This window comes from Balaenoptera musculus, chromosome 4, assembly GCF_009873245.2.
Source record: "Balaenoptera musculus isolate JJ_BM4_2016_0621 chromosome 4, mBalMus1.pri.v3, whole genome shotgun sequence".
Lineage (NCBI taxonomy): Eukaryota > Metazoa > Chordata > Mammalia > Artiodactyla > Balaenopteridae > Balaenoptera > Balaenoptera musculus.
The window spans coordinates 122,169,418-122,196,686 of NC_045788.1; the positions used below are offsets into that span (position 1 = coordinate 122,169,418).

Here is a 27,269-nt window from a genome sequence, read left to right on the forward strand (position 1 = left end):
TCAAGCACCATGAGAATAAAGTTGTAGAAAATCATTAAGGTTCTCAGTTCATCCACAGCCAAAGTATGAAACAAAAATGGCTTTGGAAGTTTACAAATAATAACAATAATATGAAAACAGAGCAGCTTCTACTTTTTAACATGTACTGTGATACACACTGCATGGAATGCCTTAAGTGCAATATTTCATTTACTATGAAGTAGCATTTCTCCCATATTTTAGATGAGAAAAGTGAGACCTAAAGAGGTTGAGGAATTTACATAGTGAAGTCACAGTGCCCTTTATAAAACATCATATTACTTTGTGTTTGTTTGTTTTAGTGCTGAACCTGGGTTCAAATGATAATTATTTTTTATCTTAAGATTTTTTTTGATGTGGACCATTTTTAAAGTCTTTATTTAATTTGTTACAATATTACTTCTGCTTTATGTTTTGGTTTTTTTCGCCCTGAGGCATGGGGGATCTTAGCTCCCTGACCAGGGATCGAACCCGGACCTCCTGCAGTGGAAGGTAAAGTCTTAGCCACTGGACTGCTAGGGATGTCCCTCCGATGATAATTCTTTAATAAGTAAATTATTCAGTTATTTTTTATAAAGTGAAAAAAACTGGTGGTTTAGACATGAATATATATTTCTCTTTTACAAACACAGTCAAGTGTTGCATTGCCAGTTAAAAATTAAATAGTGTAGAAATTACAAAAGGGAAAATATTCGTTTTCAAGATTTGCATTATTTTAAGGCACACTTAATCTTCCTTACTCCAGAACAGCCCTCTCCCAAATGTATGTCTTAATATATATACCACCCATTTAAAATGTTTGCATACATTTCAAAGTGAAAATTTTCATATAATATCTATATGTTGTTATAATATTGAATTTCTTTCAATTGATACATTAGTTACAGAAGTTTTATATATTGGGAGAGAGAGAAAGGTAAGCTGATTTTTTCTGTTGTTCTTGTTTTTATTCTTCCTGAAGCTCTTTAACAATGATATGGTATCAAATGGGAACTATCTGGGGATGGTTGGAAATTTCCGTGGTGACTGTCACAGTATTATATTACTTTGTTAGCTTTATATTACTTTGTTGTTTGGGGCCACTGTGAGGAAACTAAAGAGATTTGAGAAAATTTATTCTAATATTCTAATCAAACACCATGATTTTATTATATCAACAATCTGAGGATCAGAGAAGAAGAATGACTAGTCATTGACATAGTCAAGTAACTTACACCCTCAGTTTTCCTCATATGTTTGTTTTATCAAATTACACTGAATCAAAGAAGGCATACCTAAATCTCTTGTCTATCACTTATATGATCTTATATCTTTAACCTAGTTTCTTTGATTTCTTCTTGATTGAACCATAGAAAAAACTTTGTGGCAAAGGAAGGGCTGTGTATTCACCAACTACCATTCCTCTGAGTAGTCATGATACTTCTCTTAAGCAGCTGTTATGGTTCTCAGGTCAACTTGTACATATAGCTGCATTCCCAAGATCAGTGTAATAAACTCACAGTGAGTTTATAGCCTTCAAAGAATATCAAGTTAAATTTTATTATTTTCTGATTTTTACACATTGCCTGAAAACCCTTTATAAAATGACTTTATTTATATTTTTGTAGAAATAAATGATATTTAATTAATATAGAATAATATTTTTAGTTACTATGTAATAAAAAACAAAATAAATATTTCCATTTCAGCATCTATCTTTTTCATTTTAAGAAATCATACTAAACAGTTCAATACATAATTTGCATAGTGGCTATATGCTTGCTTCTCTACTGATTTCTCATTTATTATTACAAAGAGAAATATTAAATTATTTTAAAAGTCCTATTAAAATGTAGCCTTTTTTTTCTGTTTAAATGTGGTTAAAACAAAACTAAAAATTATCTCTTCAAATTAGCATTTCTGTTTTGAAGAATCTCTGAATGACAAACTTCAATTTGCTGTTGTTTCTATATAATTTCACCACGGCTAAACTGGATATGTATGTTACATGGAAGATTAAATGCAAAACTCACTGATGCTCTTGAAAAATGACAGGAAAAATATTCTACTTCTTGGTGCTTATTGGTGGAAAACAGAAAACAATTTATTAGATTTTCATATGCTATCCTGAGACTTATTGTTCCATCAAATGGCTCAGACATGAAGGAAAGTTTACTTAAGGAAATAGAAATACTTCTCTACAGCAGGGTCCAGTATGGTTCATTGGTGGATTTCTTCATACAGAAGCAGGTAGCTGAAAATAATTGACTTGCCTGTGTGTTACTCATAACTTAATATGTCATCTGTTTTTAATACTTATGAATATTGTACTTACGGACACTCTCAGTTGATTCAGGCACGTTAGCCAGTCCCATGAAGATGTTAAAGATACTAACTTTGGGGGTTTTTTTTGCTCTTAAATATGCTCTATTTTTTCGAGCAGTTCCAAGTGTGCACCAAAATTGAGAGGAATGTACAGAGTTCTTATATACTTCCAATCCTGATGTATGCATAACCTTCCCCATTATTAACATGCAGAATGGTACATTTGTTACCATCAATGAATCTACATTGACACACCATTTTTACCCAGAGTTCATAATTTGCATTAAGGTTCACTCTTGGTGTTGCACATTCTGTGGGTTTTGATGAATGTATAATGACATGCATCCACCATTATAGTATCATACAAAATAGTTCCACCGCCCTAAAAATCCTCTGTGCTCTGCCTGTCTCTTTATCTCTCCCTCTCTCCTAATCCCTGGCAACCTCTGATCTTTATAACTGTCTTCATAATTTTGCTTTTTCCACAGTGTCATATAGTTGGAATCATACAGTAAGTAGTCTTTTCAGATTGGCTTGTTTCACTTAGTAATATGCCTTTAAAGTTCCTCCATGTCTTCTCATGATGTTATGGCTCATTTCTTTTTAGCATTGAATGATATTCCATTGCCCGGATGTCTCCTGTTTTATCCATTCACCAAATGAATAATATCTTGCCTCTATTTTTCTTAAGTGAAAATCTACATTTCTATTTTATGGTTGATGGTATACAATATATTCATTCAGATGCAGTGGATAATAATATATAAGTGGTCCTACATGTTTAGAATGTTTAGTTTTAATAATGTAACGTAATTTTTTCTTTAACCCCAATGCAGAAATTGAAGTTTCTAAGACACAATAAAGTGAATGTGTAAAAACAGAAATTTTGTAAACCTAATGTTATAAATTCCTTAGAAAATAATACCATCCATATATTTGTTCACATTTTCCATTTATTGTCTTATACATTTATAAAATTCAAAGGTATGTATATTTAAGAATTTTATAATAAATAGGTTAAACAGTTTGGAATTTCAACAAGCACTTTGTAAAATATCAGTTGTAGTTTAATCTTATATGGGTGTAATTCAATGTTGTAATATAGCCTTTAAGAAAAAAGTATTTTCTGTTTGTGCAGAGAAAATTTAATTTCTTTTTTTAAAAATATATGGAATAGCCTTTTAATATTAACAGAAAAAAATGAAATTGGCCAGTTAATGGTTGAAACAAGGACCTAAAATTTAAACTATTCAATTTTTAACACTGGCCAATATCTGTTTTGATCATATTCACTTCAATCTAAGAAGCTCCCTTTCCTACTAACCAATAAAAATTTCATTATCTTATGGGAAATAACTAAATCAATTCCACCATAGCGAACTGAACATATACCATAAGATTTAAACTGCATATGGAGAAAGTATACAGTTAGTGAGGTGAGAATAAACTTCAAATGTATCAGTTTGAATAATTATCACATATAAAAATATTTTATATCTCTTTATCCCATTTTTTTGACAGGGTTTTGTGACAAGTGTTCTCCATTCCAATATACTTAGCAATTTGAAATGTCAGTGTAGATAAGAGCCTAGATATTCTGCTGTGCAAGGACTTTAGATATTTCACAATTTCCCACAATTTATAGTTGCACCAGATTTGTAACAACAATTATTAAAAACGTTCATTTCTAAGTTTTCAGTTATTTGAAACATTTATCAAAAAAGTGTTGTTATCTACAATACTATTTATTTTTAGCCAACTTTTTTTTTAAATAACACAGTTTATTTTATTTAATTTCCTTTCTTACATTAAACTGTTACTTTACCTCATACTGAAATTTGACAAGGTTCTATCAACATTCCCATAGAAGAATAACAATTTTATATTCTGGATTATTCACTTTTTACAAAGAATTGTTTTAAAAAGATAGATACTAAAACCCTAAGGGAGACTGGGTATTAAAAAAAAAAAAAGGTGAAAATTATGAACCACTTGAAATGTCATTCCATTTAGAAGTATATAGAATCATTATACTAATTATAAATATATTTTATATAAATTTATAGTATTATACAGTGTCTATTTTTGAAATATATTAATAGACATAAATTGTCTAATGTTAATTCAATCACTAATCACATATAAGAGACTGAGTCTATTTCCTAGCTTCTTAAATCTAAACATCAAGCAGGGATTGACATGTCTACATGTATTATGGAAATGGGTATGGAATCAGAGACAGGGAAGACTGGACAGATATTTTACAGCCATAGGCCAGGCCTCTACCAGCTCGCTCCTAACCATTGCAACAGGCTCTGTTTCCCTATGTATCTCTAACAACCCTACCGGGTTTTAGGAAAAGATCACAGTTAGGTTTTGTTGTTAGTGGTGTTTATTTATTTTGTTTTTGTTGATTTATTTATTTGTTTATTCAATTGCAGGGCCCATTCTTTTTAACTTCATCATTTATCACTTAATCAACATCCTCCACCAGTTACCCCCAATATCATATCTCTAATATCCATAAATATCTGTTAATTTCAAAATATACTGTATTATCTCATATATCTCCATCTTCACTCACATCATGTTCTGGCTGAAAGGGAGTTGTCATCAGATAGAAAGCTTCTTATTCTTCAACATCATCTTAGAATTTATCTTCTCTATCATGCCTTCCTTAACCACTAACCATCAACTTACATGCTTCTTCCACCTATTTGCTCAGGTCACATTATTTTTCACCACTAGGAAAGCATTCGACTGTACATGTCTTACTCACCCTTCTCAATATATTAAGAACTCCCCGAGAAGAGAGTCCTTTTCTTTTTTGTTATTTTATTCTCACAACTGCTTGACAAAGTTGTTTAATTACACTGTGATGAATTGAAGGGTGATTATATGTCTTTGACCAATTTATCCCTGGGCAAAAAGATCACTTTTGTAATATAAAGGACTAGATGATATTTTGAAAAGATATTTAACTTATAACCCCACCTTTGTAAACAAACATATATAGAAAAAGACACTTTTAGAAAAAAAGTATAGGGTTGTGCAATTATTAATGTCATTTATATAATATACATGTTTATAATTCCCTTTCCATTACTAAACCAATTATCCTCACTTAGCTACTTCTTCTTCCCCCAAATCAGATATTTAGTTTAAAAAAAAGTCTGGTTTATCAGTGCTACCTCCTGACCCCATCTTGTTCCAAAGAATACCTCTTAGTAGGGAGAAGTGACTTGAAGGGAAATTTTGTATTAACATTGTTTTTATATTAAAAAATTAGTTATACATGTAAAATTATTTTGACAAAAAAATCAAAATGACTAGAGAATAGAGACACAGTAGTAAGGAACAGGTGAAGTAAAATGCAATCTTCACCCCATCCCCAAATAGTAGGGTTGTATGAAAAGAAATTTGGAAGTAAACAATAAACTGTCTACATCAATATTGTTTAACTGAGTACACACAGAAAAGACATGACCTCCTTTTTAAGATGTACCAAAAATAGCCTGAAGATTTTAAACATATATAAACAATAGCACAAGGCTTTATTGATATATCTGAATAATGTTGAAAAATTATTGGTGAATTTTACTTATATCTTTTGAAATCTGAAAATTTTAAATTCCTAAATGAATGTGTGGATACTACAAAGAGTTTTATCAAAGAACCAGAAAGCTAGAAAATCACATACAATGAACTTCCACATAAGTATTAATCTCCAGCATGACTTTTATAATTTGTTTCTAGATATCTAAAGATCTCCAATGAACTCAATACATGTTCATTTAAAACACAGCTAATTACCTCTGTGTGATCCTAAAAACTAAAAATCCCTCAAACAGGTCACAAAGCACTTATAAATTGATGTAATTACATATAAGTATGTACTTTTCTCAAGATTCTAACAGTTTTGATTTTTAATATATTTTTTAAGATTTTTCATTTTAGGGCTTCCCTGGTGGCACAGTGGTTAAGAATCCTGCCTGCCAATGCAGAAGACACAGGTTCGAGCCCTGTGTCCGGGAAGATCCCACATGCCGCGGAGCAACTAAGCCCGTGCGCCACAACTACTGAGCCTGCGCTCTAGAGCCTGCGAGCCACAACTACTGAAGCCCGCATGCCTAGAGCCTGTGCTCCACAACAAGAGAAGCCACCACAATGAGAAACCCACTCGCAGCAACGAAGACCCAACACAGCCAAAAAAAAAAAATTAAATTAAAATAAAAGATTTTTCATTTTAAAATTCCAATATTCTTTTCCCAAAATGCAATCCTTTATAAAAGACCCTGCAGTTTTCTCTTCACTGATGACAATACTCTTCACAGCCATCACAGATTTACTAGTATTATGTACTTTTTTCTTTAAATTGTTCACTGAAAAACATGTGAGATTACACATTGTACCCACACAGTTTTCATACAGTTAGTTCAGTTAGCAATTAAATATCTGAATAAAATGAACATAAATGCACTTAAAAATTTGCTAATAAGTGCATTTTGTCAGAAAGCTGAATGATGTAAATGCTTTATCTCATAAATACTATGAGTTGTCCAAAAGGAAACCGATATTTCAGAGTAAAAGATTTGAACACAAAGAAAGTACAGTCTTAATTTAGGAAGGAGACTTTGATCCACTCTGTAATAATCTTTTGAGAGTTTTAATCTCATTTTTTACTTAAATGAAGATGAATGTGCCTAAAATATTGTGCAAAATAACCACCACAATAAAAGTAACAATAAAGATAACCAAAAACCTAAAAATTAATGGTGAGCTAAAGAGGACAAAGTGAATTACAGAAGAAAAGAATACCAAAATATAAGTATGGATATTCTTGTCCCCAAACTGAGCAAAAGTCAATGTCACCTGTCAGAGACAATAAGAGCATTATGAATAATTATCTTTCTGTCATTCATTTTAACATCAGTCTTTCAAAGTTCAAAAAAAAGATTTTAATTTGACATGTAGAAGTAAGGGAGGGACCAAAAAATAATTTATGATATGAATAATTAATAAATTAAAAAAGAATGATATTAAACTAAAATCTTCTTGAGTTCTGGTCACAGTGGAATGCACATCTAAAACTAGAAGAATGAAAATATACTTAAACCTTAGGCCTTAATGAAGTGTGTTTATCAAAAACAATAAAAAACACTTGTAAAATATAAACATGTATTTACAGTTATTTTATGCATCCTAGTTCATGTATGCTAGCAATATTCAAATATTTATACTTGCTAAAATCTAAGAAGGTTTTGGGTAAAAGAAGTTCTAATTTTTTAAAAGAAGATACTATAAACAATGATGAGTAATGAGAGGTAGCTATAAACAAAGTGAGCATAAAGTAATATATGTACAGTGTCTTGGAATTCCCAAAGTACCCTTCATATATGATTCTCAAAGAATATTTTAGCTAGGATACATGGGAATGGTTATCCACATTTCATCAGTAATGAAATGGAATAAAATTATAATTATGATTTCGATATATCCGATTGTAGTGTGTAGGCCACAAAATGAGTGAACAATACCACGGTAGAGATAAATATTAGAATTTCCATCAATATTTATTTTATATCATTTTAATTTATTTTTGTATGTTTTGTAATTGTACGTTGCATTTTTTTCAAAGGATCAATACATTGTAAAATACTTTTAAAAGAAAACCACATATCATAGGAGGAGAGACTCAGTTTTTCTCTGGATTTATATGGGGAAGCAATAAAAAAAAAGGAGCTCGGATTGGAGGAAGAATATAAACTCCAATCATAGTTACTCTTGAGTTTGTTGTTTGAATTTTTTAAACATTTTGGATTAATGGAAAATGATATAATCATCCTTGCTGATACAGTTTGCCATGATTTTCTCCTTCTTTCTATTTAATACAATTAAAGGGGCATTGACCAGACATTGGAAACCTCAGAAGTTCAAACATTTGTTTCAAACAAGCATGTTAAATATGAATGAAAATCGAATGGATCTTAGCACAGGGAGGGAGATCAGCTCGGTGCTTTGTGACCACCTAGAGGGATGGGATAGGGAGGGTGGGAGGGAGACGCAAGAGGGAGGGGATATGGGGATATAAGTATACGTATAGCTGATTCACTTTGTTATACAGCAGAAACTAACACAACAATGTAAAGCAATTATACTCTAATAAAGATGTTAAAAAAAATGGAATGGATCCATCAATTCAGGGATTAACAGCAGTCACTATAAATGCTGGAGACCCATGGTCATGACATAGAAGAAAAATGTGGTATGTGGAGAAATGGAAAGAGTGGGGCATTGCACTCAGTTTGTTATATCAGCAGTTTTCAACATTTCCCTCTTTAATAGTGAATTTTATAACATGCTTGAATCAAAGTTTTCTTTGTTTTTTCTACTTGTGATTACACCTGCAGAAGTGATTTGAAAGTCATGTTGTTTCAAATATATAAAAATAGATACTTGGAATCATTTTTCTAAAAACCTAAAATACATAAATATGGCATTTCTATGAATATGCCTGATTCCTCATTTAGTATAACTGAGAGAAGACTATCAATCCTAAAAACAAATCATACCTAATTTAGGTTCTGTTTAGCAGGTCAAGTATTCCCCATAGGAAATAGAAAGTCTCATAAATGTGACTTTTCTCTACACAGCTCCTCAGGGTTGGAAAATATTATTTTCTTTCTTGACAAGTGGATTATGTCAAGGATTGTAAAGCCTGCAGCTTCATCTATGCTGGGGGAATATTGTGATTATACTTCATTTTCACTATCCCCACTGTTTTTAAAGCTGTAAAGTTTATCAAAATTTTAAAGCTTTTAAAAATATTTTTTTTTCTGTTGACATAGTCTAGACCCTAGTCTCATTTCTACACTTTGGCTCTTTTTATTATATTTTCCTATTCTTTGTTGATTTGGGGGTTCCTAGGAAAAATATCACAGAACATTAATTTATCAATTTAAGATAATTTCCAAGTATGTAAGTGGCAAGTGATTTTGGAAAACAGCTGTCTAACATAACACAACAAGAAACTGTGAAATCTTTAGTTGGTTTTTAAATTGGTGCAATACATTTTCTTTTAAAAGTATGTATTACTCTAGAGCGTACCTTTTATAGTGCATGGAGATTACCATAACTTTAGAAGCTCTTACTATTAAATCTAGGCCCTTCTTAATCTAAAAATCTTACCCTTTTATTACTTTGTTGTGTTTTGGGGAATCCAATGAATGAAATTAAATTTGGGGAACTTATGCTTCATAAGTCAAATGGGACTTAAATAGCTGTATGATAAGCCCAAAGACGTATGTTAATTTTTAACTTATTTTAGTATGTTATCAGGAAACCCCTCTAATACTGCACTAATTTTGTAGCACTCAATAAATGTTTGTGAAGCCTAAGTGAATAAATAGTCCTTTAAAAAAGTAATGAAACTGTGTAGACACAAAAGTCTTTAGATAACCCAGATGTTTGATTTTAAAGTAGTTGAGTGGCTGACCGTCACTGCTTACATGGAGCTCAAATGCAGAAAACTGTCTACTTCATCTTTCCACATAGGATGAACCATACGTGTGTATAGATTTATACCTAGATTTTCCAGAAATCATTTGATATTTGAAAATGTGTTACACTAGGCAGAATGAAGGAAGAATGTATAAACAGGGGACAAATAGACCTACCTCTATTGTGGAAGGGTATAGTATCTAGTTAATGTCATGATGAACACCAAAAACGGCTTTTCTTGTTATCTTTTATACACTTAAACTCACTGTATTTAGCAATATTGCTTAGGAAAATAACTGCCACTATTTTGGGAGCAACAACCAAATCTCCATTTTAGGATGCTTTAAATTAAGAAAAAAGTTTTTTCTCCGTATCTTTATCACAACTTTCCACATCTAAAAGTAATTCTCAAACTATAGAAAAAGAGTTAACTAAAAAACTGAACTACTTAAGGAGTCAGAAAGCAATGCTACTTTTATAAATTGTAGCGGTTTTTGAAAAACTAGTATAAACATAGTATATTTCATGGAAAATTAATGCAGTGTTTTAGCAATGAGTTAATTTCTACAACAGAAACATGAAAACACATGCATACGATGGATTTGAAATGAAGTTTTTTTTTCTTATTTTCTTGTTTTGATTTTATATTTTGATGACTGTTAAATTGCAAGTACATAAAGCTCTGGGGATACATACTGGTTTAGTTAGCCAATTTTTAAATTTCACAGTGTGGGAGGTACAGATTGGAGGGAGATTGTAAAAACTCATTTAGACTGATTCTCATGTTTGCTTTCAATAATATGTACCTAAAAATAGATGTTTAAATTTTTGATTCCTAAATTATTTATTCTTATTCAATTCTAATATGAAATTCTTTTTCAAAAGAGCAATACAAAAGATCACTAAAATAGAAGCTGAAAATAAGGATTCAAGAAAAATACATAAAAGCAAGAAATAATTAGTTGCATAATTATACCTCATTTAAATAGTTGTTTTCCCACTAGTTGTATACGAAAAAATGGATATTGACATTTTTATGCAAGCAAATTATACATTTTAATTTAGTCAATAAATTTTATTTTTGTCTTTTGATTATTTGAAGCTGAGTATCCAGTACAAAATGTTGACTTGAACACAGGTATAAAACCAGGGAATTCCCTGGTGGTCTAGTGGTTAGGACTTGGCGCTTTCACTCTTGTGGTCCAGGTTCAACTCCTAGCTAGGGAACTAAGATCCCAGAAGCCATGTGGTGAGGCCAATATATTTATATAGAACTGGAAGCTAAATAGTCTTCATTTGTACAGATCTAATATTAAGGGTATTAAGGGTTGTCTTGTGACTTAGGTCACTGTACACTCTGGACCTCATTTTTCTTATCTAGAAGATAGACCTGAAAATATTTTTGTTTAGGTAATGGAGTTTAATAAAAATTATATCATAAAACACGTGTAAGTATTCTGGGAAACTGAAAAGATTAATTTAAAATCCTTTAAAAAATAAATTAATTAAATAAATAAAATCCTTTAAATGATTGCTATGCTCAGTTTCAATTTGTTAAGTAATTAAAACCACAATTTACTTATAAAGAAAGATTTTTTTGTATGTTATTGAGGAAATAAATCATTGCTAGTCCCCAAATCCTAGTGATGTAATGTTACACATGATTATGACTTTGTGAAAAGTCCAAAGACAAATAAATGAACTTTCACAGTAGATTAAATTGGTGTCAAAAGAAAAAAAGAACAGAAAATTTAGCTTTTATAGTTATTATAGCCTAACTTCATGGGATATGAGAATGTATGAGCATTTAAATACATTCTTAAGCTGAAATATTTTTTAAAAATCTTTCAAAAAAAAGTAATTAAATATTTATAACATAAACCTATTCGACATCCATGCCTATTCTATGCAATGACAAAAATATGTTTGGTTTTTCATAAAAAATAACTTCTAGTAATCTTCCAAGATTGTAATCTTGTTTGTTAAGATTGTTAAGAAGATATAATATTGTTTCTCTAGAAAAAAGTAATAGCTATTTTAGCGTCAATAGTCCCTTACTATAAGGTGCTTTACACATATAATGTTTCTAAGAGCTTTTTCTAACTTGGGAATGGAGCAGATCAATATACTGGTTTAATGCTAAAAAGGTCACGAATAAAATATTTATCATTTAAAAGCTAACTAGCTAAAACTAAGTCATTTTTTAAAACAGTGATCTTTTTCTCAGGAGAATAATCAATGCTTAACAAGAGATTCTGAAGGTCGCTGATGAAGAAATATATTTACTGGACTAATTTAACTTTAAATGGTCTATTTTTTTAAGCAAAATCTCATTTCGCTAGAATTTTGTAATAATAATAATAATAATATAGTAATAATAATAATACTTGTTAAATTTTTACTTAGTGTTAGGCAAAAGTGTTCGAGGTGTTAAATACATTATTATATTCACAAAAATCTTTCCAACAACCTCATGACTTAGTTTGTGGTGGTTGTTTTCCTAATTGTCCCCATTTCAATAAAGAGGCATCTCAGTCTTAGAGAAAAGTTAAATGACTCAACCAAGGATATATAGGAGTAAGTGATGGAGCCAGGATTTTCTGACACCAGATCCAGTACATTTAAATACAAAGCAAGAGTCTTCACATTTTAAAAAGGTAAATGGGGATTTATATATTGGGACAGATATATCATAACTGAGTTGTGGGATTTATTGTCTAGAACTATGTTTGCATGTGAGAGGAACCTAAATGAAGTAAGAAAGAAGTGATTAAAGTTCAAATGTCATTTGACTCAATATATCCAGATGGGCTAAAGCTCAACTGGAGATGTATTTTTCTACTATTCTTGTCTGAGCTTTGGTTGTTGAATCATGTGAAGTACATCCAAAAGAATTACTTATGAACACTGTAAAACATATTTTTGCTTTACATATAATCAAAGATATTTCATAGCTGAGTTGTCTTCATTATATTGTAATAGTATATTCAGATGAGAATCATTTATATTTGAAAAAGGATAATGGAAGAAAATGCATAAAATGATTTTTTAAATCACTAAAAGAAATCCTGGTGTGCTTGATACATTATTTTTATAGCAGGAGGCACTAGATTTTTTTAAATTGTGCATATAGATACATCTTTGAAAATTATTAAATAATATTTAGAATCTCATTGTCCGTTTGTATATTGGAACTTTGCATAAAAAATGATACTAAATTTCCATGGCTGAAAAATATTTTTGTTTCTTTAGTCTTTCTTTAAAATGGGTTCATGTGATAACAGTTCTGTGGAAGCTAATAATTTCTCTGGATATGAGCTAGGCAATTTTTCTACACTAAAACCATCTAAATATCATGTTAAACTTTGATAGGGGAAGGAGATTCTGAAAATGGCATGAAAATTTTTTTTCCTCCACAACTGTCATGTGTTTATCACCTGTTTCTCATTATCGGAAATAAAATAATTATAACCAAAATCACACTTTTCTTGGGCATGTGAGTTCCAAGTTTTTTGATTCAGTGCTTAAAGAGTTCTTACGTGCAACATCATGGGGACACTGTAGAATATCTGTGTTCTAGCACAGGTGAAGAACAAAGTTGCCTGGGTAAGTGCCAGGCACCATGTAACAAATAGAATGATTTTTATTAATCTATCTGCAAGCTCTGAGAGTGTTAAGAAATATAAATAACATGTATTTCCTGGAAAAAAATAAAATAAGTTTAGACATTAGACTCAGAAAAATAAACTAGGATTCAGACAGGTGTGACATATTCAAGACTGGCCTGTTAGTGGAAGATTCAACATAAGGATAGTTATATCAGTTCCTTTGGATCACAATTTCTTCAGTCATGATTAAAATATATTGGACCTAACTTTAAAAATATGACTTACAAAATCTTTGTTTTACATATACATTTTTTTCGGAAGTGGTTTTCTCAAAACTCAAAGTTGCATCTCTCCCTGTATCTGTCACTTGCATTGCACACCACTCACAGGCTGAGCATGTGATTATGATGCTGAGTGAAAATTATATTTTATGATTAAAAATGATAATTATAATTTTATAATGTTACATAAGCAAATTTTAACATGATCATGTTGATCATTTTAACGATTCTATAAAATTGTCATATAATTCTCTTTTTTCCCTCTAGATAACACAGTATCACCAGTTTAATCCTGTGTCTTTCCATTGTGCTCACTTTCCTATCTGCATTGTTATAGTTGTGTAATCTACCCTCATATTCGACTACAGGCATATAACGTTTGATTCATTTTTGCTGTCCTAGCCACTCTTGCCATTTTTACTCTGTCAGTCAGCCTATTCCACCCTATTCTCCATCACCTCTTTCATGAATTCCATGACTTTTGGAATTTCCTGCAACCATATGTCACAGAAAAGTGGCTCCCATCTTCCCCTACCTTTTCATGATATGACTTCAGAAAGGTCATAATTACCACAACTCTGTTAAAGTTTGCTTCTAGTCTAATACGATTTGTTAAAATATTAACTGGAAAAATACAAGGAAACCATTTTTTCTGAAATGATGATTTTTAAAATATTTCTAGGCAGATATTTTAAAGAGCATTCTCTGTCAAAGCAAAGTGCTCCAGCATCATTTGCAAGCCCAAGTCTTAAAACTAAAATGATTCCATAAAGAGCATTTATTTAACACTTCTCTTACAGGAGTTTTGACTATAATTTTTCTTTTAACAAAGTGATGATCTATTAATGGCTCTGAATTTCTGATAGAGTACAGTTAGGGTTATGATAAAATATTCATTATCTTCCCCAAAGGTAATCAAGAAGTATATTGGAAAGAAGAGTTACTTAGGGTGTTTTTTCTAAAGAAAGTTTGTAAGAAATATTTCAAATCCTTATCATGTCAGTTGCTTAAAACATTGTTTGAAAACCAGACAATAGCTCCCAGCAATCATGAAATTGAAGTATGCTAATGAAGATATTTTTTCCTGTCTCTTAAGTTGAATATTTCTCGGATAAGATTATTTCTTTTTTTAAATAACTGTATAATATTTTCTAATCTGGAGTTTAATAAAATTATTTTCTTTTATTTTTAAGACACACTTTTTAATGGTCTTGGGCTTGGAGCGGTCATTGGTCTGGGAGTCGCTGCACTCTTGTTAATTCTTGTGGTAACAGACGTCAGCTGCTTCTTTATTCGACAATGTGGGTTATTGATGTGCATCACCAGGAGGATGTGCGGGAAGAAAAGTGGCTCCAGTGGTAAAAGTAAAGAACTTGAAGAAGGAAAAGCTGCATACCTGTGAGTATCAGACATCTGCATCAAAACAATGATAGACTCTTTGTAAATCACTACAAAGAGCTCAAAATTTATGTTTTCTTCATGCAAAACTTAGAGTGAAATGCAAAAAGCTTTCCATATTAGCATCATCTTCAAAAGTTCTCTCATGTTCCTACCCAGACAACCCACACTATTCCAGGCAACTGCCCCTGCCCCAGGCAACTAATAATCTGATTTTTTTTATCATAGATAATTTTTAGCTCTTATAAAGCTTGATATAGTTTCCTACAATGTGTCTGCCTTCTTTCACTCAGCATAATGTTTTAGAATTCATTCATGATGTTCTGTGTGTCAGCAATTCATTTCATTTTATTGTTGAGTCATTTCTATTCATTTTTGATACATACATTTAGGCGTGTACGGTCTCATACATTATTTGCTAGGCTTAGGGATATAGGAGAATCCATTTTGCATGGCCACATTGTTTTCTTTCGTTTTTATATTGGTTTTTTTTGTTTTGTTTCTCCAAAGCCCATTTCAATCTTTCTAGGCAATTTGCCTATGACCATTTTTTCATCGATATTCTGTAAGGAATATTTTCACTTCATGGGATAATAACTTAGATAGTATACATTTTCAATTAAAAAATTACATTAAATATTACAATCAAAATGTCACCTGCTTACTTGTTGGACACAGCACATAGCAAAGAACAAACAGAAATTAGGCTCTACTTCATGCTTGAAAGAGATATTAATGTATGACATAGTAAATATAGTGGAAACAATTCACTATTCAATATCTCTTGCTTTCCTCATAGAAACATATTGTACTTCCTAATAACTTGCTGTACTTTTAAATTGTCTTGTTAACTAAATAAACATATCACCAAATTTAGTTTTAGTTACTTTTTCACATATCAAGAAAACAATGTACTATGTAACATAATTATACATATATACATATGATATATATATGCAAACATTGACTCAAAACTGAATTTTATATATCTTCATTCTTGCTTTGTTATTAACTAAATGGAATAAATACTAGGTAACAAGCACTTCTATACAATCTAGGGATAAAGTGGTGAACAAAACAAACAAGAACTTTGTTCACATGGAATTCATGTTTCAATGTAGGAAGACAGATAATCAACACTAAAATTGAAGATGTCTGGTAGTGATAAGCACTAAGAAGTATGAAAAACAGAATGACAATTGTTACTAGAGGTTGGGTCATTAAAGACCTCTCCAGGGAGGTGAAACTTGGGCTGAAGAGTGAGTGATAAAGAGCCAGAAATATAATGATCAAGGGGAGGAACGTTCTAAGCAATGTAACAATAAATACAAAGGCCATTAAGTCAGGAATGAGTTTGTTACTTAAAGGCCAAATGGATCTGAGTGGAATGAGGCAGGGAAAGAGAGTGGTACCGATCAGGTGGGAGAATTATCTGAGTACAAAAGTATTAAATCTTCTTGGTCAAAGTAAGGAAATATTTTTAAGATAGAAAGTGACTAAAAGGTTTTTTTTAACGGTTTATTTAGCTATTTGTGAAGAAGGATTACTGGAGGGTTGGTAGGTGAAAAGGAAAGATTTGGAATCAGGGAGACTGGGTAGGAGAATCTTGAAATATTCCAGGTAGAAAATGATGATCTTCTGTACCAAGCCAGTAGTACTATAGGCATATAAAAGTGTATAGCACCCAAATATAGATGAGGTAGAGTCAAGTACTGCTGACTGATTCAACTTTGGGGTGAAAGAAAGAGAGAAATCAAAAAGGACCTTCACTTTTTTGTCTTAATTAATTACAGGGATGTTGATGACCACGTGCAAAAAAATGAGGTACATCTAAGTTCTGCTGTTTGTTTTTATTTGACTTTATTAATTGGTAATTTATCCACCAACACTTTTGTTTGTAATTCCTGCCAAGTTTAATTAACCTTAAAGACTTGGAAAGATGAAAACACATGGTTCATTCCATGCTTGTTGTCTATCATAGGTTTTTAAATCACAATTTCCTCTGCCTTAGGAAAACAGTTTTCAACTCTTTTTCAAAAATTCATTATTCAAATTGGAAAAAATATATATAAAACCTCAATGAAAAATAGGACATAATTGATGCAGAAAAAAAGAGAAATTAAAGTCAATGGCATACAGGATGGCATTGTGTAAAGTCCTAAAATATTCCATTATTTGGCTTTCAATGTAAATTAACATTTATCTTGAATTCTCATAGTTTATGTTATAAAATGGTTAAAGATTACTATTTTACCAAACTTTATGTATACTCTTATTTACCCAAGCATTAATTTGTAATAGCAAATATTTACTGAACACCTAGATAACCAGGCACTATCTAAGCTCCAGAGATACAACTGTGAGGAAGCAAACTAGTCCCTGCCATCATCTAGTTACTGTCATGGGAAACACCTTTCGATTAAAAAACAATCAAATGGATAAATAAATAAGAAATTTCTGTTGTAAATACTACTTTTCAAAAAAGAATGAATTTACTTAATCAGACTTAGCTGAGCAAGTTGTGAAAGAACAAAAATATAAAAAAGAATAGGAAGTAACTAGTCAAGTGTGTGTGTGTGTGTGTGTGTGTGTGTGTGTGTAAATGGCTTTTCAGCATGCAGAAAGAGGGATACATAGCTCTGGCCCCCTTTACTGCCACATGGGAGAAGGGAAATACCCAACTCGAGTCCACTCTAACCATCCTGTTCCACTTAAAGGGGAAAAAAAATGAGAAAGTATTATGAAGTTCACAGTCCGGGGGCTCAGACTCACTAAAAGACAGAGACCGAATCATGGGACTATGGAATGCATCCTCTTTGCACCAAAATTTACCACCACATTACTAAAGACCTATATTTAGCAGTTCCTTCTAGCCAGTACATCATGTCCCACTATCAAGAAAAAATTACAAGGCACAATGAAGGCAAAAATCAGTTTGAAGATGCGGAGCAAGCATCAGAACCAGATTCGATAAGGCAGGGATGTTGGAATCATCAGATGAAGAATTTTTTTTTATGGTAAGAACTCTGATGGATAATGTAGACAGCATGGAATAAGGGATGGGAAATGTAAGCAGAGGTGGAAATTCTAAGAAAGAATCTAAAAGAAATGCTAGAGATCAAAAACACCATAACAGAAATGAAAAATCGCTTTGATCAGCTTATTAGCAAGACTAGACATGGCTGTGGAAAGAATCTTGAGAAGATCTTAACAGCAAATGTCAAAACTAAAAAAAAAAAAAAAAAAAAAAGACTAAAAAAAAGAAAGCAGAATATCTAATACTGTAGGACAACTACAAAAGGCTAAACATATGCACAAAAGGAATACCAGAAGAAGAAAGAAAGAAGAAGACACCAAGAAGGATAAAAATCAAAATAAAACACAAAAAACTACACCTCAGCATATAATTTTCAAACTACAGAAATTCAAAAATAAAGAAAAAATCATGAAAAAAACTAGAGAAGCGAAGGTAAGAATTACATCTGCCTTCACACACCACACAAACATACACCTCCCCTCACACATACACACACTGATTTTTATATGTACATATGTATATATGTATGTGTGTGTGTGCAATTTTTCTCACATAACAATGCAGCTTCAAAATGTCCCATTTCAGTACATGAATTTCTGACTCTTTTTTAAAATAAATAAGTAGTATTCCATAGTATTATATTATCATAGTGTGTTTATCCACTTCTCTATTGTTAAAATTTAGATAAGACTTTCAATATCTTTATAATATTAAAGTATATTATGCTGTTTTGAACTTCGTTTTTACATCAATCCTGTTGTAAATGTACATGAAGCTCTTACATATGGAATGGAAGATCAAAACTGAAAAATACTAGCAAATTGCCCACAAAAGCCAGTACCAATTCACCTTGCAAGTAATCATAGAATATATATTTCCCAATTCACATCCCAAATAATCACAGAACATATATTTCCTACAGTGCTTCTCAAACACTGACTATTATCAATTTATTTTTCAATCTAATAAGTGAAAAATATCATTTAAAATTTGCATTTTTCTAATCAGGGTTGAGTCTGAGCTTATTTGTTTTATGATTTTCTTTTGGTCACTCTATTCTTCTTGGAATTTCCTGTTCATATTCTTTACACATTTTCATAGAGTTGTTTGACTTTTCTTTCACTTGTTGATTATATAATGTGACCCTTAATCATTTGATGTTGCATTTGTTGCAAATATTTTCCCCAATCTATCCCAAAGTTTGGATTATGCTAGTGATGCCATTATTTATATGAACTTTACATTTTCATTTAAGAATTGATCAACTGTATAAAATATTCTTTCTCAGTTTGCATCAAGATATTTTCATTTTGCTCTTTAATTTGTTCAAGTTGCAAGTTTTAGTAGTATATTTCCTAACATAAATGCTCCTTGCCCTCCTAGGATGGTGATGACAGTTAACAATGATTGAGTACTGCATGTATGTCAGGCACTATTCTAAGGACACGGCAGAAATTAGTTTGGTATCTTTATCTTCTCTGTTTTACTAACCAAGCCAGAAATGTTTATGCAGTGAGGTGCGAGAACCAGCCAGGTTGGTTCTAGAACACATCCTCTTAACTGCTCTGCTACACTTGTCATCATTTTCTGCTTAATAATCAGTTCTAGAAATCTGGCCAGAATTTCTATGCTTACCAGTTTATAAATTGTAAAATTTTCTATAAATTTTGGCATATATTTTATGCCAATTTAAACAAAATATTGCTTTGTCACTCTTTATAATTCCATATTGGTAATTATTCTGATATTACTAGAAGAATAATTAAATGTAATTTATACAGAATAGGAATTAGACTCATGTAGGTTATATGTGTGCTTCAGATAGTATTTATTGTAATAAGAAAGGTTGGAAACAACCTAAATGTTTGTCAGTTAGAGACTGTTCAAATACTTCGTGGTGAATATATACAATGGGAAAGTATGCACCATGAAAAAGATTGAGGCAGCTCTAAATGCTCTTTTATGTCTTCCAGCTAATACCTAGTGTAAATTGAAAAGGTAAAATTACACACAGTTAGTATGCTAACCTTTGTTTAAAAATAATTCACTTTCACACATACATGCTGGCATATGCCTACAGTATCTCTTGGAAACAAGGCAAAAATATGCAACAGTAATTGTCTCTCTGATAGATAACTGAATATCCTACAGACAGTGGAAGGGAGAGTCACTTTTCCCTCTCTACCCTTTTGTATTAGTCTGTACTGTATGCTAACAAGCTAAAAATCAAAAAGATTATTAAAACCAAAAATAAAGATTTTAGGACAACTCACCATTTTCTCATGTTACTCCTTCATTTCTTTTCAATAATGTTTATTTTATCCTTTCTAGTTTAAAGTTCTTCTCTTATCCGTTTATTTTTGGTAAGAAAGTATACAATTAAAATCCAAATTCACTATCTTTTCTATCTTTTCTTTGCATTCTGTTTCATTTCTTCACAGATCTGTACCTGTTATTAAAATAATTAAAAATAAAATCTGTTTTTTGAAACACTTTTCTGCTCAGAATCATCAATAGCCATGCTTTTCAAACAGTATCATCCTCTATGTCATCAAGAGCATTGGTATCATGAAGAATTTTTTAAAAGAATCAATTGAAGAATAACAACAACAGCAAACAACCAAGAAAAACAAAAACAAAAACAAAAAACTAAAATCTAATGATGAAGTGCTTCTTCATCATCTCTATTATTATATAGCTCTTGCTTCCTTGGAGCCCCAAAACAGAGGATGCTGTTAAACATGTTTGAACCAACAGCTCCAACAGACATTTGAATTTTAAAGATGTAAAAAGAGTTCTTCACTGTTGACTTCTAGATTTTCTTCAAAATTTTGTGTGTTTATGTGAGGTACCTACATACTCAAACAAAAGCAACAACATCACACCTGCCACCTGATCAAAGTGTTTTATTAGCCTTAATATTTTTCTTTTCAGGTCTCAACATTTGTGAGGTCTGTTAAATATTTGAGCCATTGTTGGGTTTTTGTTGTTTGCATTCTTTTAAATGTAATCCTAGTTTACTTGATTTTAAAGAACTAATTTCATCGTCATATGATTACGAAACCACTACAGTATCAAATAGGATACACTCACTGCCCTAATATGACCAGTGCTTCACCATTACGTCCTGCCCTCACTCCCTCATCCTGAACCCCTGACAACCACTGATCTTTTTACTGTCTCTATAGTTTTGTTTTGTTTTGTTTTTTTCCAGAATGTCATTTAGTTGGAATTACACAGTATGTAACCTTTTCAGACTGGCTTATTTACCTAGCAATATGCATTTAAAGTTCTTCTATGTCTTTCTTTGGCTTGAGAGTTCACTTCTCTTTATTGCTGAGTAATATTCAACTGTATGGATGTACCACAGTTTGTTTATCCATTTACCTGTCAAAAGACATCTCAGTTTGTTCCAATTTTTGGCAATTATGAATAGAACTTCTGTACAGATTCATGCACAGATTTTTTTGTGGACATAAGTTTTCAGCTCATTTGGGTAAACACATAGGGCACAATTGTGGGATTGTATGGTAAGACTATATTCCTGGGTAGTTGAAAACACCCATTCCTTCCTAATTTTTTTTCGTGTGCCATATTTGTAATCTGTATGATGAGTACATCATTCTCAACCCTTATATCTCACTTCATTCTTTATCATCAGCAAATGGCTTCCTTGTTTTTCTTTCTTTTGTTTATTTTTTGTGCTACAAAACCTTGCAGTAAAATTTCTACTCACAATTATGATAAATTACACTTAATTTCAGATTTTAGACATCTAACAAAATGACATGGATAAGAAATTATAAGTGAAAATAATCATGCATATATGTTACAATATTGTTCTTTTTAAACTATTTTCTTGAAAACATAAATATATGAAATATAAGTCAATGGTTACATTATAGTTAAAATCATATAAATTCAGAGACATTTGAAACTAAACGTATCTTATATATAAATTTTATCTTCCAGATTTTGATATAGAAGCAATGTTATTTTTCATATACATGTTTTTATTTAATGTTATTTTTAAAATAAAAATATATATTTTAATGTGTATGGCTAATTAGGGGGAAGAAGCTACTTCATGTCATAACTTTTATTTAATGAAATAATTTTCATTTATTTTCCAAAAGAAACTGCATAATCAAATTGAAAATTTGAACTACTTTTGTGAAATATTTTGATGAGGAAAAGAATTCTAGACAAAATGGAATTTCTTCTTTCTATTTTTTCTGAACAATATATGGCTAGATGAATTTAAATGGAAAAAAATTCTTAGTGGTATTCTTATTCTGACCAAGCTGGATCAGAATCCAGGGGTGGCGGGATTTTGTGGAGATTTTAACCATGTTCCCTAATGCATCCTTTTTTACATTTCATAGGTAAGATTTTTTTTTCTTTATTTTTCTAGGAAAGATGGATCAAAAGAACCAATAGTGGAGATGAGAACAGAGGATGAAAGAATTACTAATCATGAAGATGGGAGCCCAGTAAATGAGCCAAATGAAACCACACCACTAACAGAACCTGAGTATGTAGCTTGAAATGCTTAATTATTCTTGGATAAGTATTTGTAAAGGGATGAGCACATTATAATTATTTCTAGCACATATTGACAAATAACATCATTTTAAAAACAATGGTGTTTCTTCTTCAATGAAAGTACATGTGAATATCTAAAATCCATTTTCTATTGAGATATTTCACATGAAGATTTTGTACCATCAGAGAAAAATCTCCTGTTCACAAATATATTCAGAAGTTTATGCAAAAATATCAAAATGATGCAAGCATGTCAAAAAGTTGGATTTTCCTACACTAATCTTATTGTTTAAAAAAGTGATACTTGCAAAATGTGATTGATTTTTACTGAAATAAAAATGTGTCAGAAAATTAGCTATTGCTTTGAATATGAATATGACAGTCTAAAATAGAAATAGTGTGAAATAAACACATCTATACACTTCCCTTTGGAAATCAGAAGTCTTTTCAATGAAGCAAAATATTACACAACAAAACAAATTCCTATCTATTAATTAACACTGACTATGATATAATGGTGTGTATGAAGATTAGTTAAGAAAATGCCCTTACATAGAACGGGCCATATTTTGAAACCAAACCAAACCGAAACAAGATGATTTAATAACTACTCTGGTTCTCAATTAAAGAAAAGAAATACTCAACGTAATAATAATAGCATTAACAGTAATCTTTAAAAATACAATTTAACATAAATATAAATAGTGAATAAATATATATGCAAAAGTACACCATCCAAGAATTAGTTGACAACACTGGTTAATTACAAATTTAATACATAGTTTTGTGAGTAAGAGATATATTAAGCATTATGCTAACCTCCCATTCAAGCTCTAAATTTCTGTATATTTTGCTGCTAGAAATAACCCATTGTTTTTATAATCCTTTATTATCAATGTTTTCAGTATTTAGGAATGGGAGAAAAGATCTCTGAATGCACTATTTATAATAAACATAAAAGAGAGCCTGCCCTAGTAGGTACAAAGTAAATGTTACTTCACTCCAGCAATGAAATAACTTACTTTCGATTGGTTAGTTTTCGCATAATAGCTTTGACTTTCAAAAGACATGGCTTTCTCTTCTCATTCAGAAACATAAAAGAAATTACAAATAAATCCCAGAGGAACTAGCATAGTAGCATTCACTACTCCATAAAATGGCGAGGCTGAAGTCACGGAGGTGAATTAGAATTCTATTTGTAACTTAACTTTTTTGATGTGAAAAAATTATTTTGTCAAAGGAGGAAATACTGCCTTCAAAACCATATGCACAAGATGTAATAATAAAGCATTGAGTTTAGGCTGGTAGAAAAAACTCTAAATCTTGATTTATTGTCATCATAGTATGATTTGTAAAGCTGTCTTAATATTAAGAAACAAAGGTTGTTATTGCTTCATAGGTTACAATTGGAAACTCTCAAAAAAGTGCTATAAAATTACAAAAGTATCAAGAAAAAATAATAGTGAAAAGAGATCAATTAAAGAAACATATATAATAAATATAAAAAAGTGGAAAAGTCCTGAAATATATCTGTTGGCATTAAGTTCCAAAGAATATTACTAATTCACCCAGCTTTTGAATTTTATGTAACAGATATGGCAGCATCTGTTGATTGTTTTTACTTGAAAAACTGGAGTACTAGTAAATCAACTAGTTAACATATAAAATTATTTTGGCTTTTTCATAATCCAAAACACTTCATTATATTTTTAATACGTCAGAGGGTTATTAAACCAAAGCCACCCTATAATGAACAATTTGGTGCATCCAAATCTGCAAATGTATTGTTTCATTCATTATTATTCATTACATCACATTTTTACAGTAGACAATATTGTATTATTATCTTTTAGATTATATTTCTGTCAATTTGATATTTAACAAATCTGATTTTTTTCATTCTAATAATTGTACTCTATTTCCTTCTACAAAACAATAACTTAAATGTTGAGATACCACTTAAAGTGCCTTAGCCAATTGTTTATTATTTTTCTATTCTCTTCCAGAAAATTGCCTTTAAAAGAAGAAAATGGGAAAGAAGTCCTAAATCCAGAAACTATAGAAATTAAGGTTTCTAATGACATCATTCAATCAAAAGAAGACGACAGCAAAGCATAACACCAAGATCACAGAGTCTTTAACAATGAATGCTACAAAGAGCATTTAGATTGCAGTGACCCTATGACCAAAACTATTCCATTGACCTTAATTTCTTGGGAAACTTCTAGCTTGGAATAGCTTGTACACATATACATATGATCAAATACTCCTGCCCATGGTCCATTTCCTTTTGTTGTTGTGTTGTTGCTGTTGTTGTTTCTTTTGTTATGAATTTCAATATAGAGACCTGACCGGCACCAACTCTTGGGTATCAATTTGACTCTATGATTGAAGTACTGCAATTTATTATATGGATAAAGTGCTCTATTTCTTAAGAACTATATTTCATAACACAACCTCTCCACAAGTAGGGGTTTAAGGAAAAACAAACAAAACAAAATCTTTGTGAGTTAAATGTATAAGAAAGCCCTGCATGTTTTTTAATCCAATCTTGGGCAAATAGATTATTAAAGTGGATTTCAGTTTAAGATGAAAATACTTAATAAAGGTTACACTTTTCATCCAGAGAATTTCAGGGAACTTAGGCTTGAAGGAGCCAGTTATCTTTAGCAGATGTTAAATATGAGAGAAACTTTGGAAAACTCTTTTTAAGTTATAATTACAATGCTACTTCAAAGTTGAATTTTTAATAGACTGAAGTGCCAGATCAAAATCATTACCCATTTAAATGAATATTAGTTGTGTGTAAAATTAGATTAGAAAGAGTCCATAAATCTCTATCTCTTATATATGCCATATTCACTCACAATGGATTACACACAAAGGAAATGTATTGCAAGTGAAAATAATATTGATTTCTGCCCTCAGCTTCAAATAAAGTAAATTGAAATGGGAACAATATCAATGTTGTCTTGATATACTTATAAATATGTGATTACCTTTTACTTTTTAAAATAATTTTATCAAAAATGAGCCTTTAGTGTTCAAATACTTCGAATCATATCCTCAGATACATTTTTGCCCATTGTTTTAGATAATCTTTGTTTAAAACTTCATTTTCCCAGTGTTATAGGTCAATCCTTATATGTAACTGGCTAATGGGAATTAAAATCCTTAGTGGTTAAATTATAGGGAAATTGACATTTAGACATTGCCATAAAAGTGTCAATGATGAACAATTGAATTGCCACTATCTGTTTTTATTCTGGATGTTGTAGCTAGAAGTCATTTTAAGATTTTGATAAACAACTTGGGTTGAAGAAATTCCTTAACTATTCAACACAAACTTTCTAATGTCACTTATTAGTAATATATACCAGAATAAAATATTTATTAACTTCCAAGCTATGCAAGCTCCCAGAGGTAAAAGGCTGAAACATGATTTTCACTTATATGTAAGGTAAAAAAAAATGTATTTATGATTATAAATATACATACCAATTGGGAGCAGGTTTTAGATTATTTCTTACCCTAGAGAGCCAAAGGTTTCTTTAGGCCCCATCACATTCATAACTTCTTGTTTCAGGTGGTATCATAGCTCAAACTTGCACTGGTTATGGAATGCAGACCAGTAGAACACTGGAGGAAAGTCTTAGTGCAGAGTGACCTGCTTTAGGGTATCTCTCTATGAAGATTATTTGACAAATATTAAATGTAATATTAATGTCACTCATGAACACTTTTACTTACAAAGTGCTTGAAACTGTCAACCAAGGAGAGATGACTAATTCTCCAAAACTATGGTTATCAGAGGACGGAACCTGCCCATCTGCATGTTCAGACACTAAATCTCTACAGTGTCCTTGCCATAATTTACAGGGTTATATGATGTAGGAATCTCTCCTTGCTATATTTTCAGGAATATTCTGAAGAAAAAAATTCCTGTGCCTACCTAGGAATTTGAGTAGTAATTATCCAACTGGTCTTTTGTTGGATTTGACTGTTGCTGTTTAAGTTATGTTTGTCCGATCATCTGTTTGCTTTATTTTACTGTTTTATCCCTTTCGCATGAATGTGCTAAAACTAATCAAAATACTTGAATTGGTTTGTGCAGAGTAACCAAGCTTAGCAAAGTGTCCATGAAGCAGTAGGCATGGATACTAATTTTTCCTGGATAGGACTACGAGGTTTTAAAGTAATTATGGTGAAAGAATTAGGAAAACTGAGAAAGCAATTTAGCATGTTTACTACTGTTATATCCACGCTATACTTCAAGAGCAGAGAAATCATAATAAAAAACAAAGATTGTTTTTCCCTCAGTTTGAAAGTCCTGTTTCTCGCATTTCTTTGGGCTTTCTATGTAAAGCAGTTTAATTAAATATTTCTTATATATATATATATACACATATATATACATACGTATGCTGTTAAATTTCTTGCCACTAATGTGGAGTAATGATCTGAAGTTAACAGATAATCTGGAACTAACTGTAAACAGACTGTTTCAAGTGCACTGTTTCAATTGTCTGAGTGGTCCTTACCTCTTGTCCTTGAACTCTATGCCCTGCAAGAGCAAGG

General features: G+C 31.1%; 1 protein-coding gene across 1 annotated transcript in view; it reads left to right on the top strand.

Moving 5' to 3' along the window:
- The window catches only part of NCAM2 (neural cell adhesion molecule 2), a 485,073-nt gene extending 458,019 nt beyond the window's left edge, over positions 1-27,054 (top strand). The window contains exons 16-18 of the mRNA XM_036851505.1: positions 14,905-15,109; positions 22,561-22,680; positions 24,698-27,054. Of these exons, the coding sequence (XP_036707400.1) occupies positions 14,905-15,109; positions 22,561-22,680; positions 24,698-24,809 (437 nt within the window). The 3' untranslated portion in view covers positions 24,810-27,054. The remainder of the gene's footprint in view (positions 1-14,904; positions 15,110-22,560; positions 22,681-24,697) is intronic.
- The last annotated feature ends 215 nt before the right edge of the window (positions 27,055-27,269 follow it).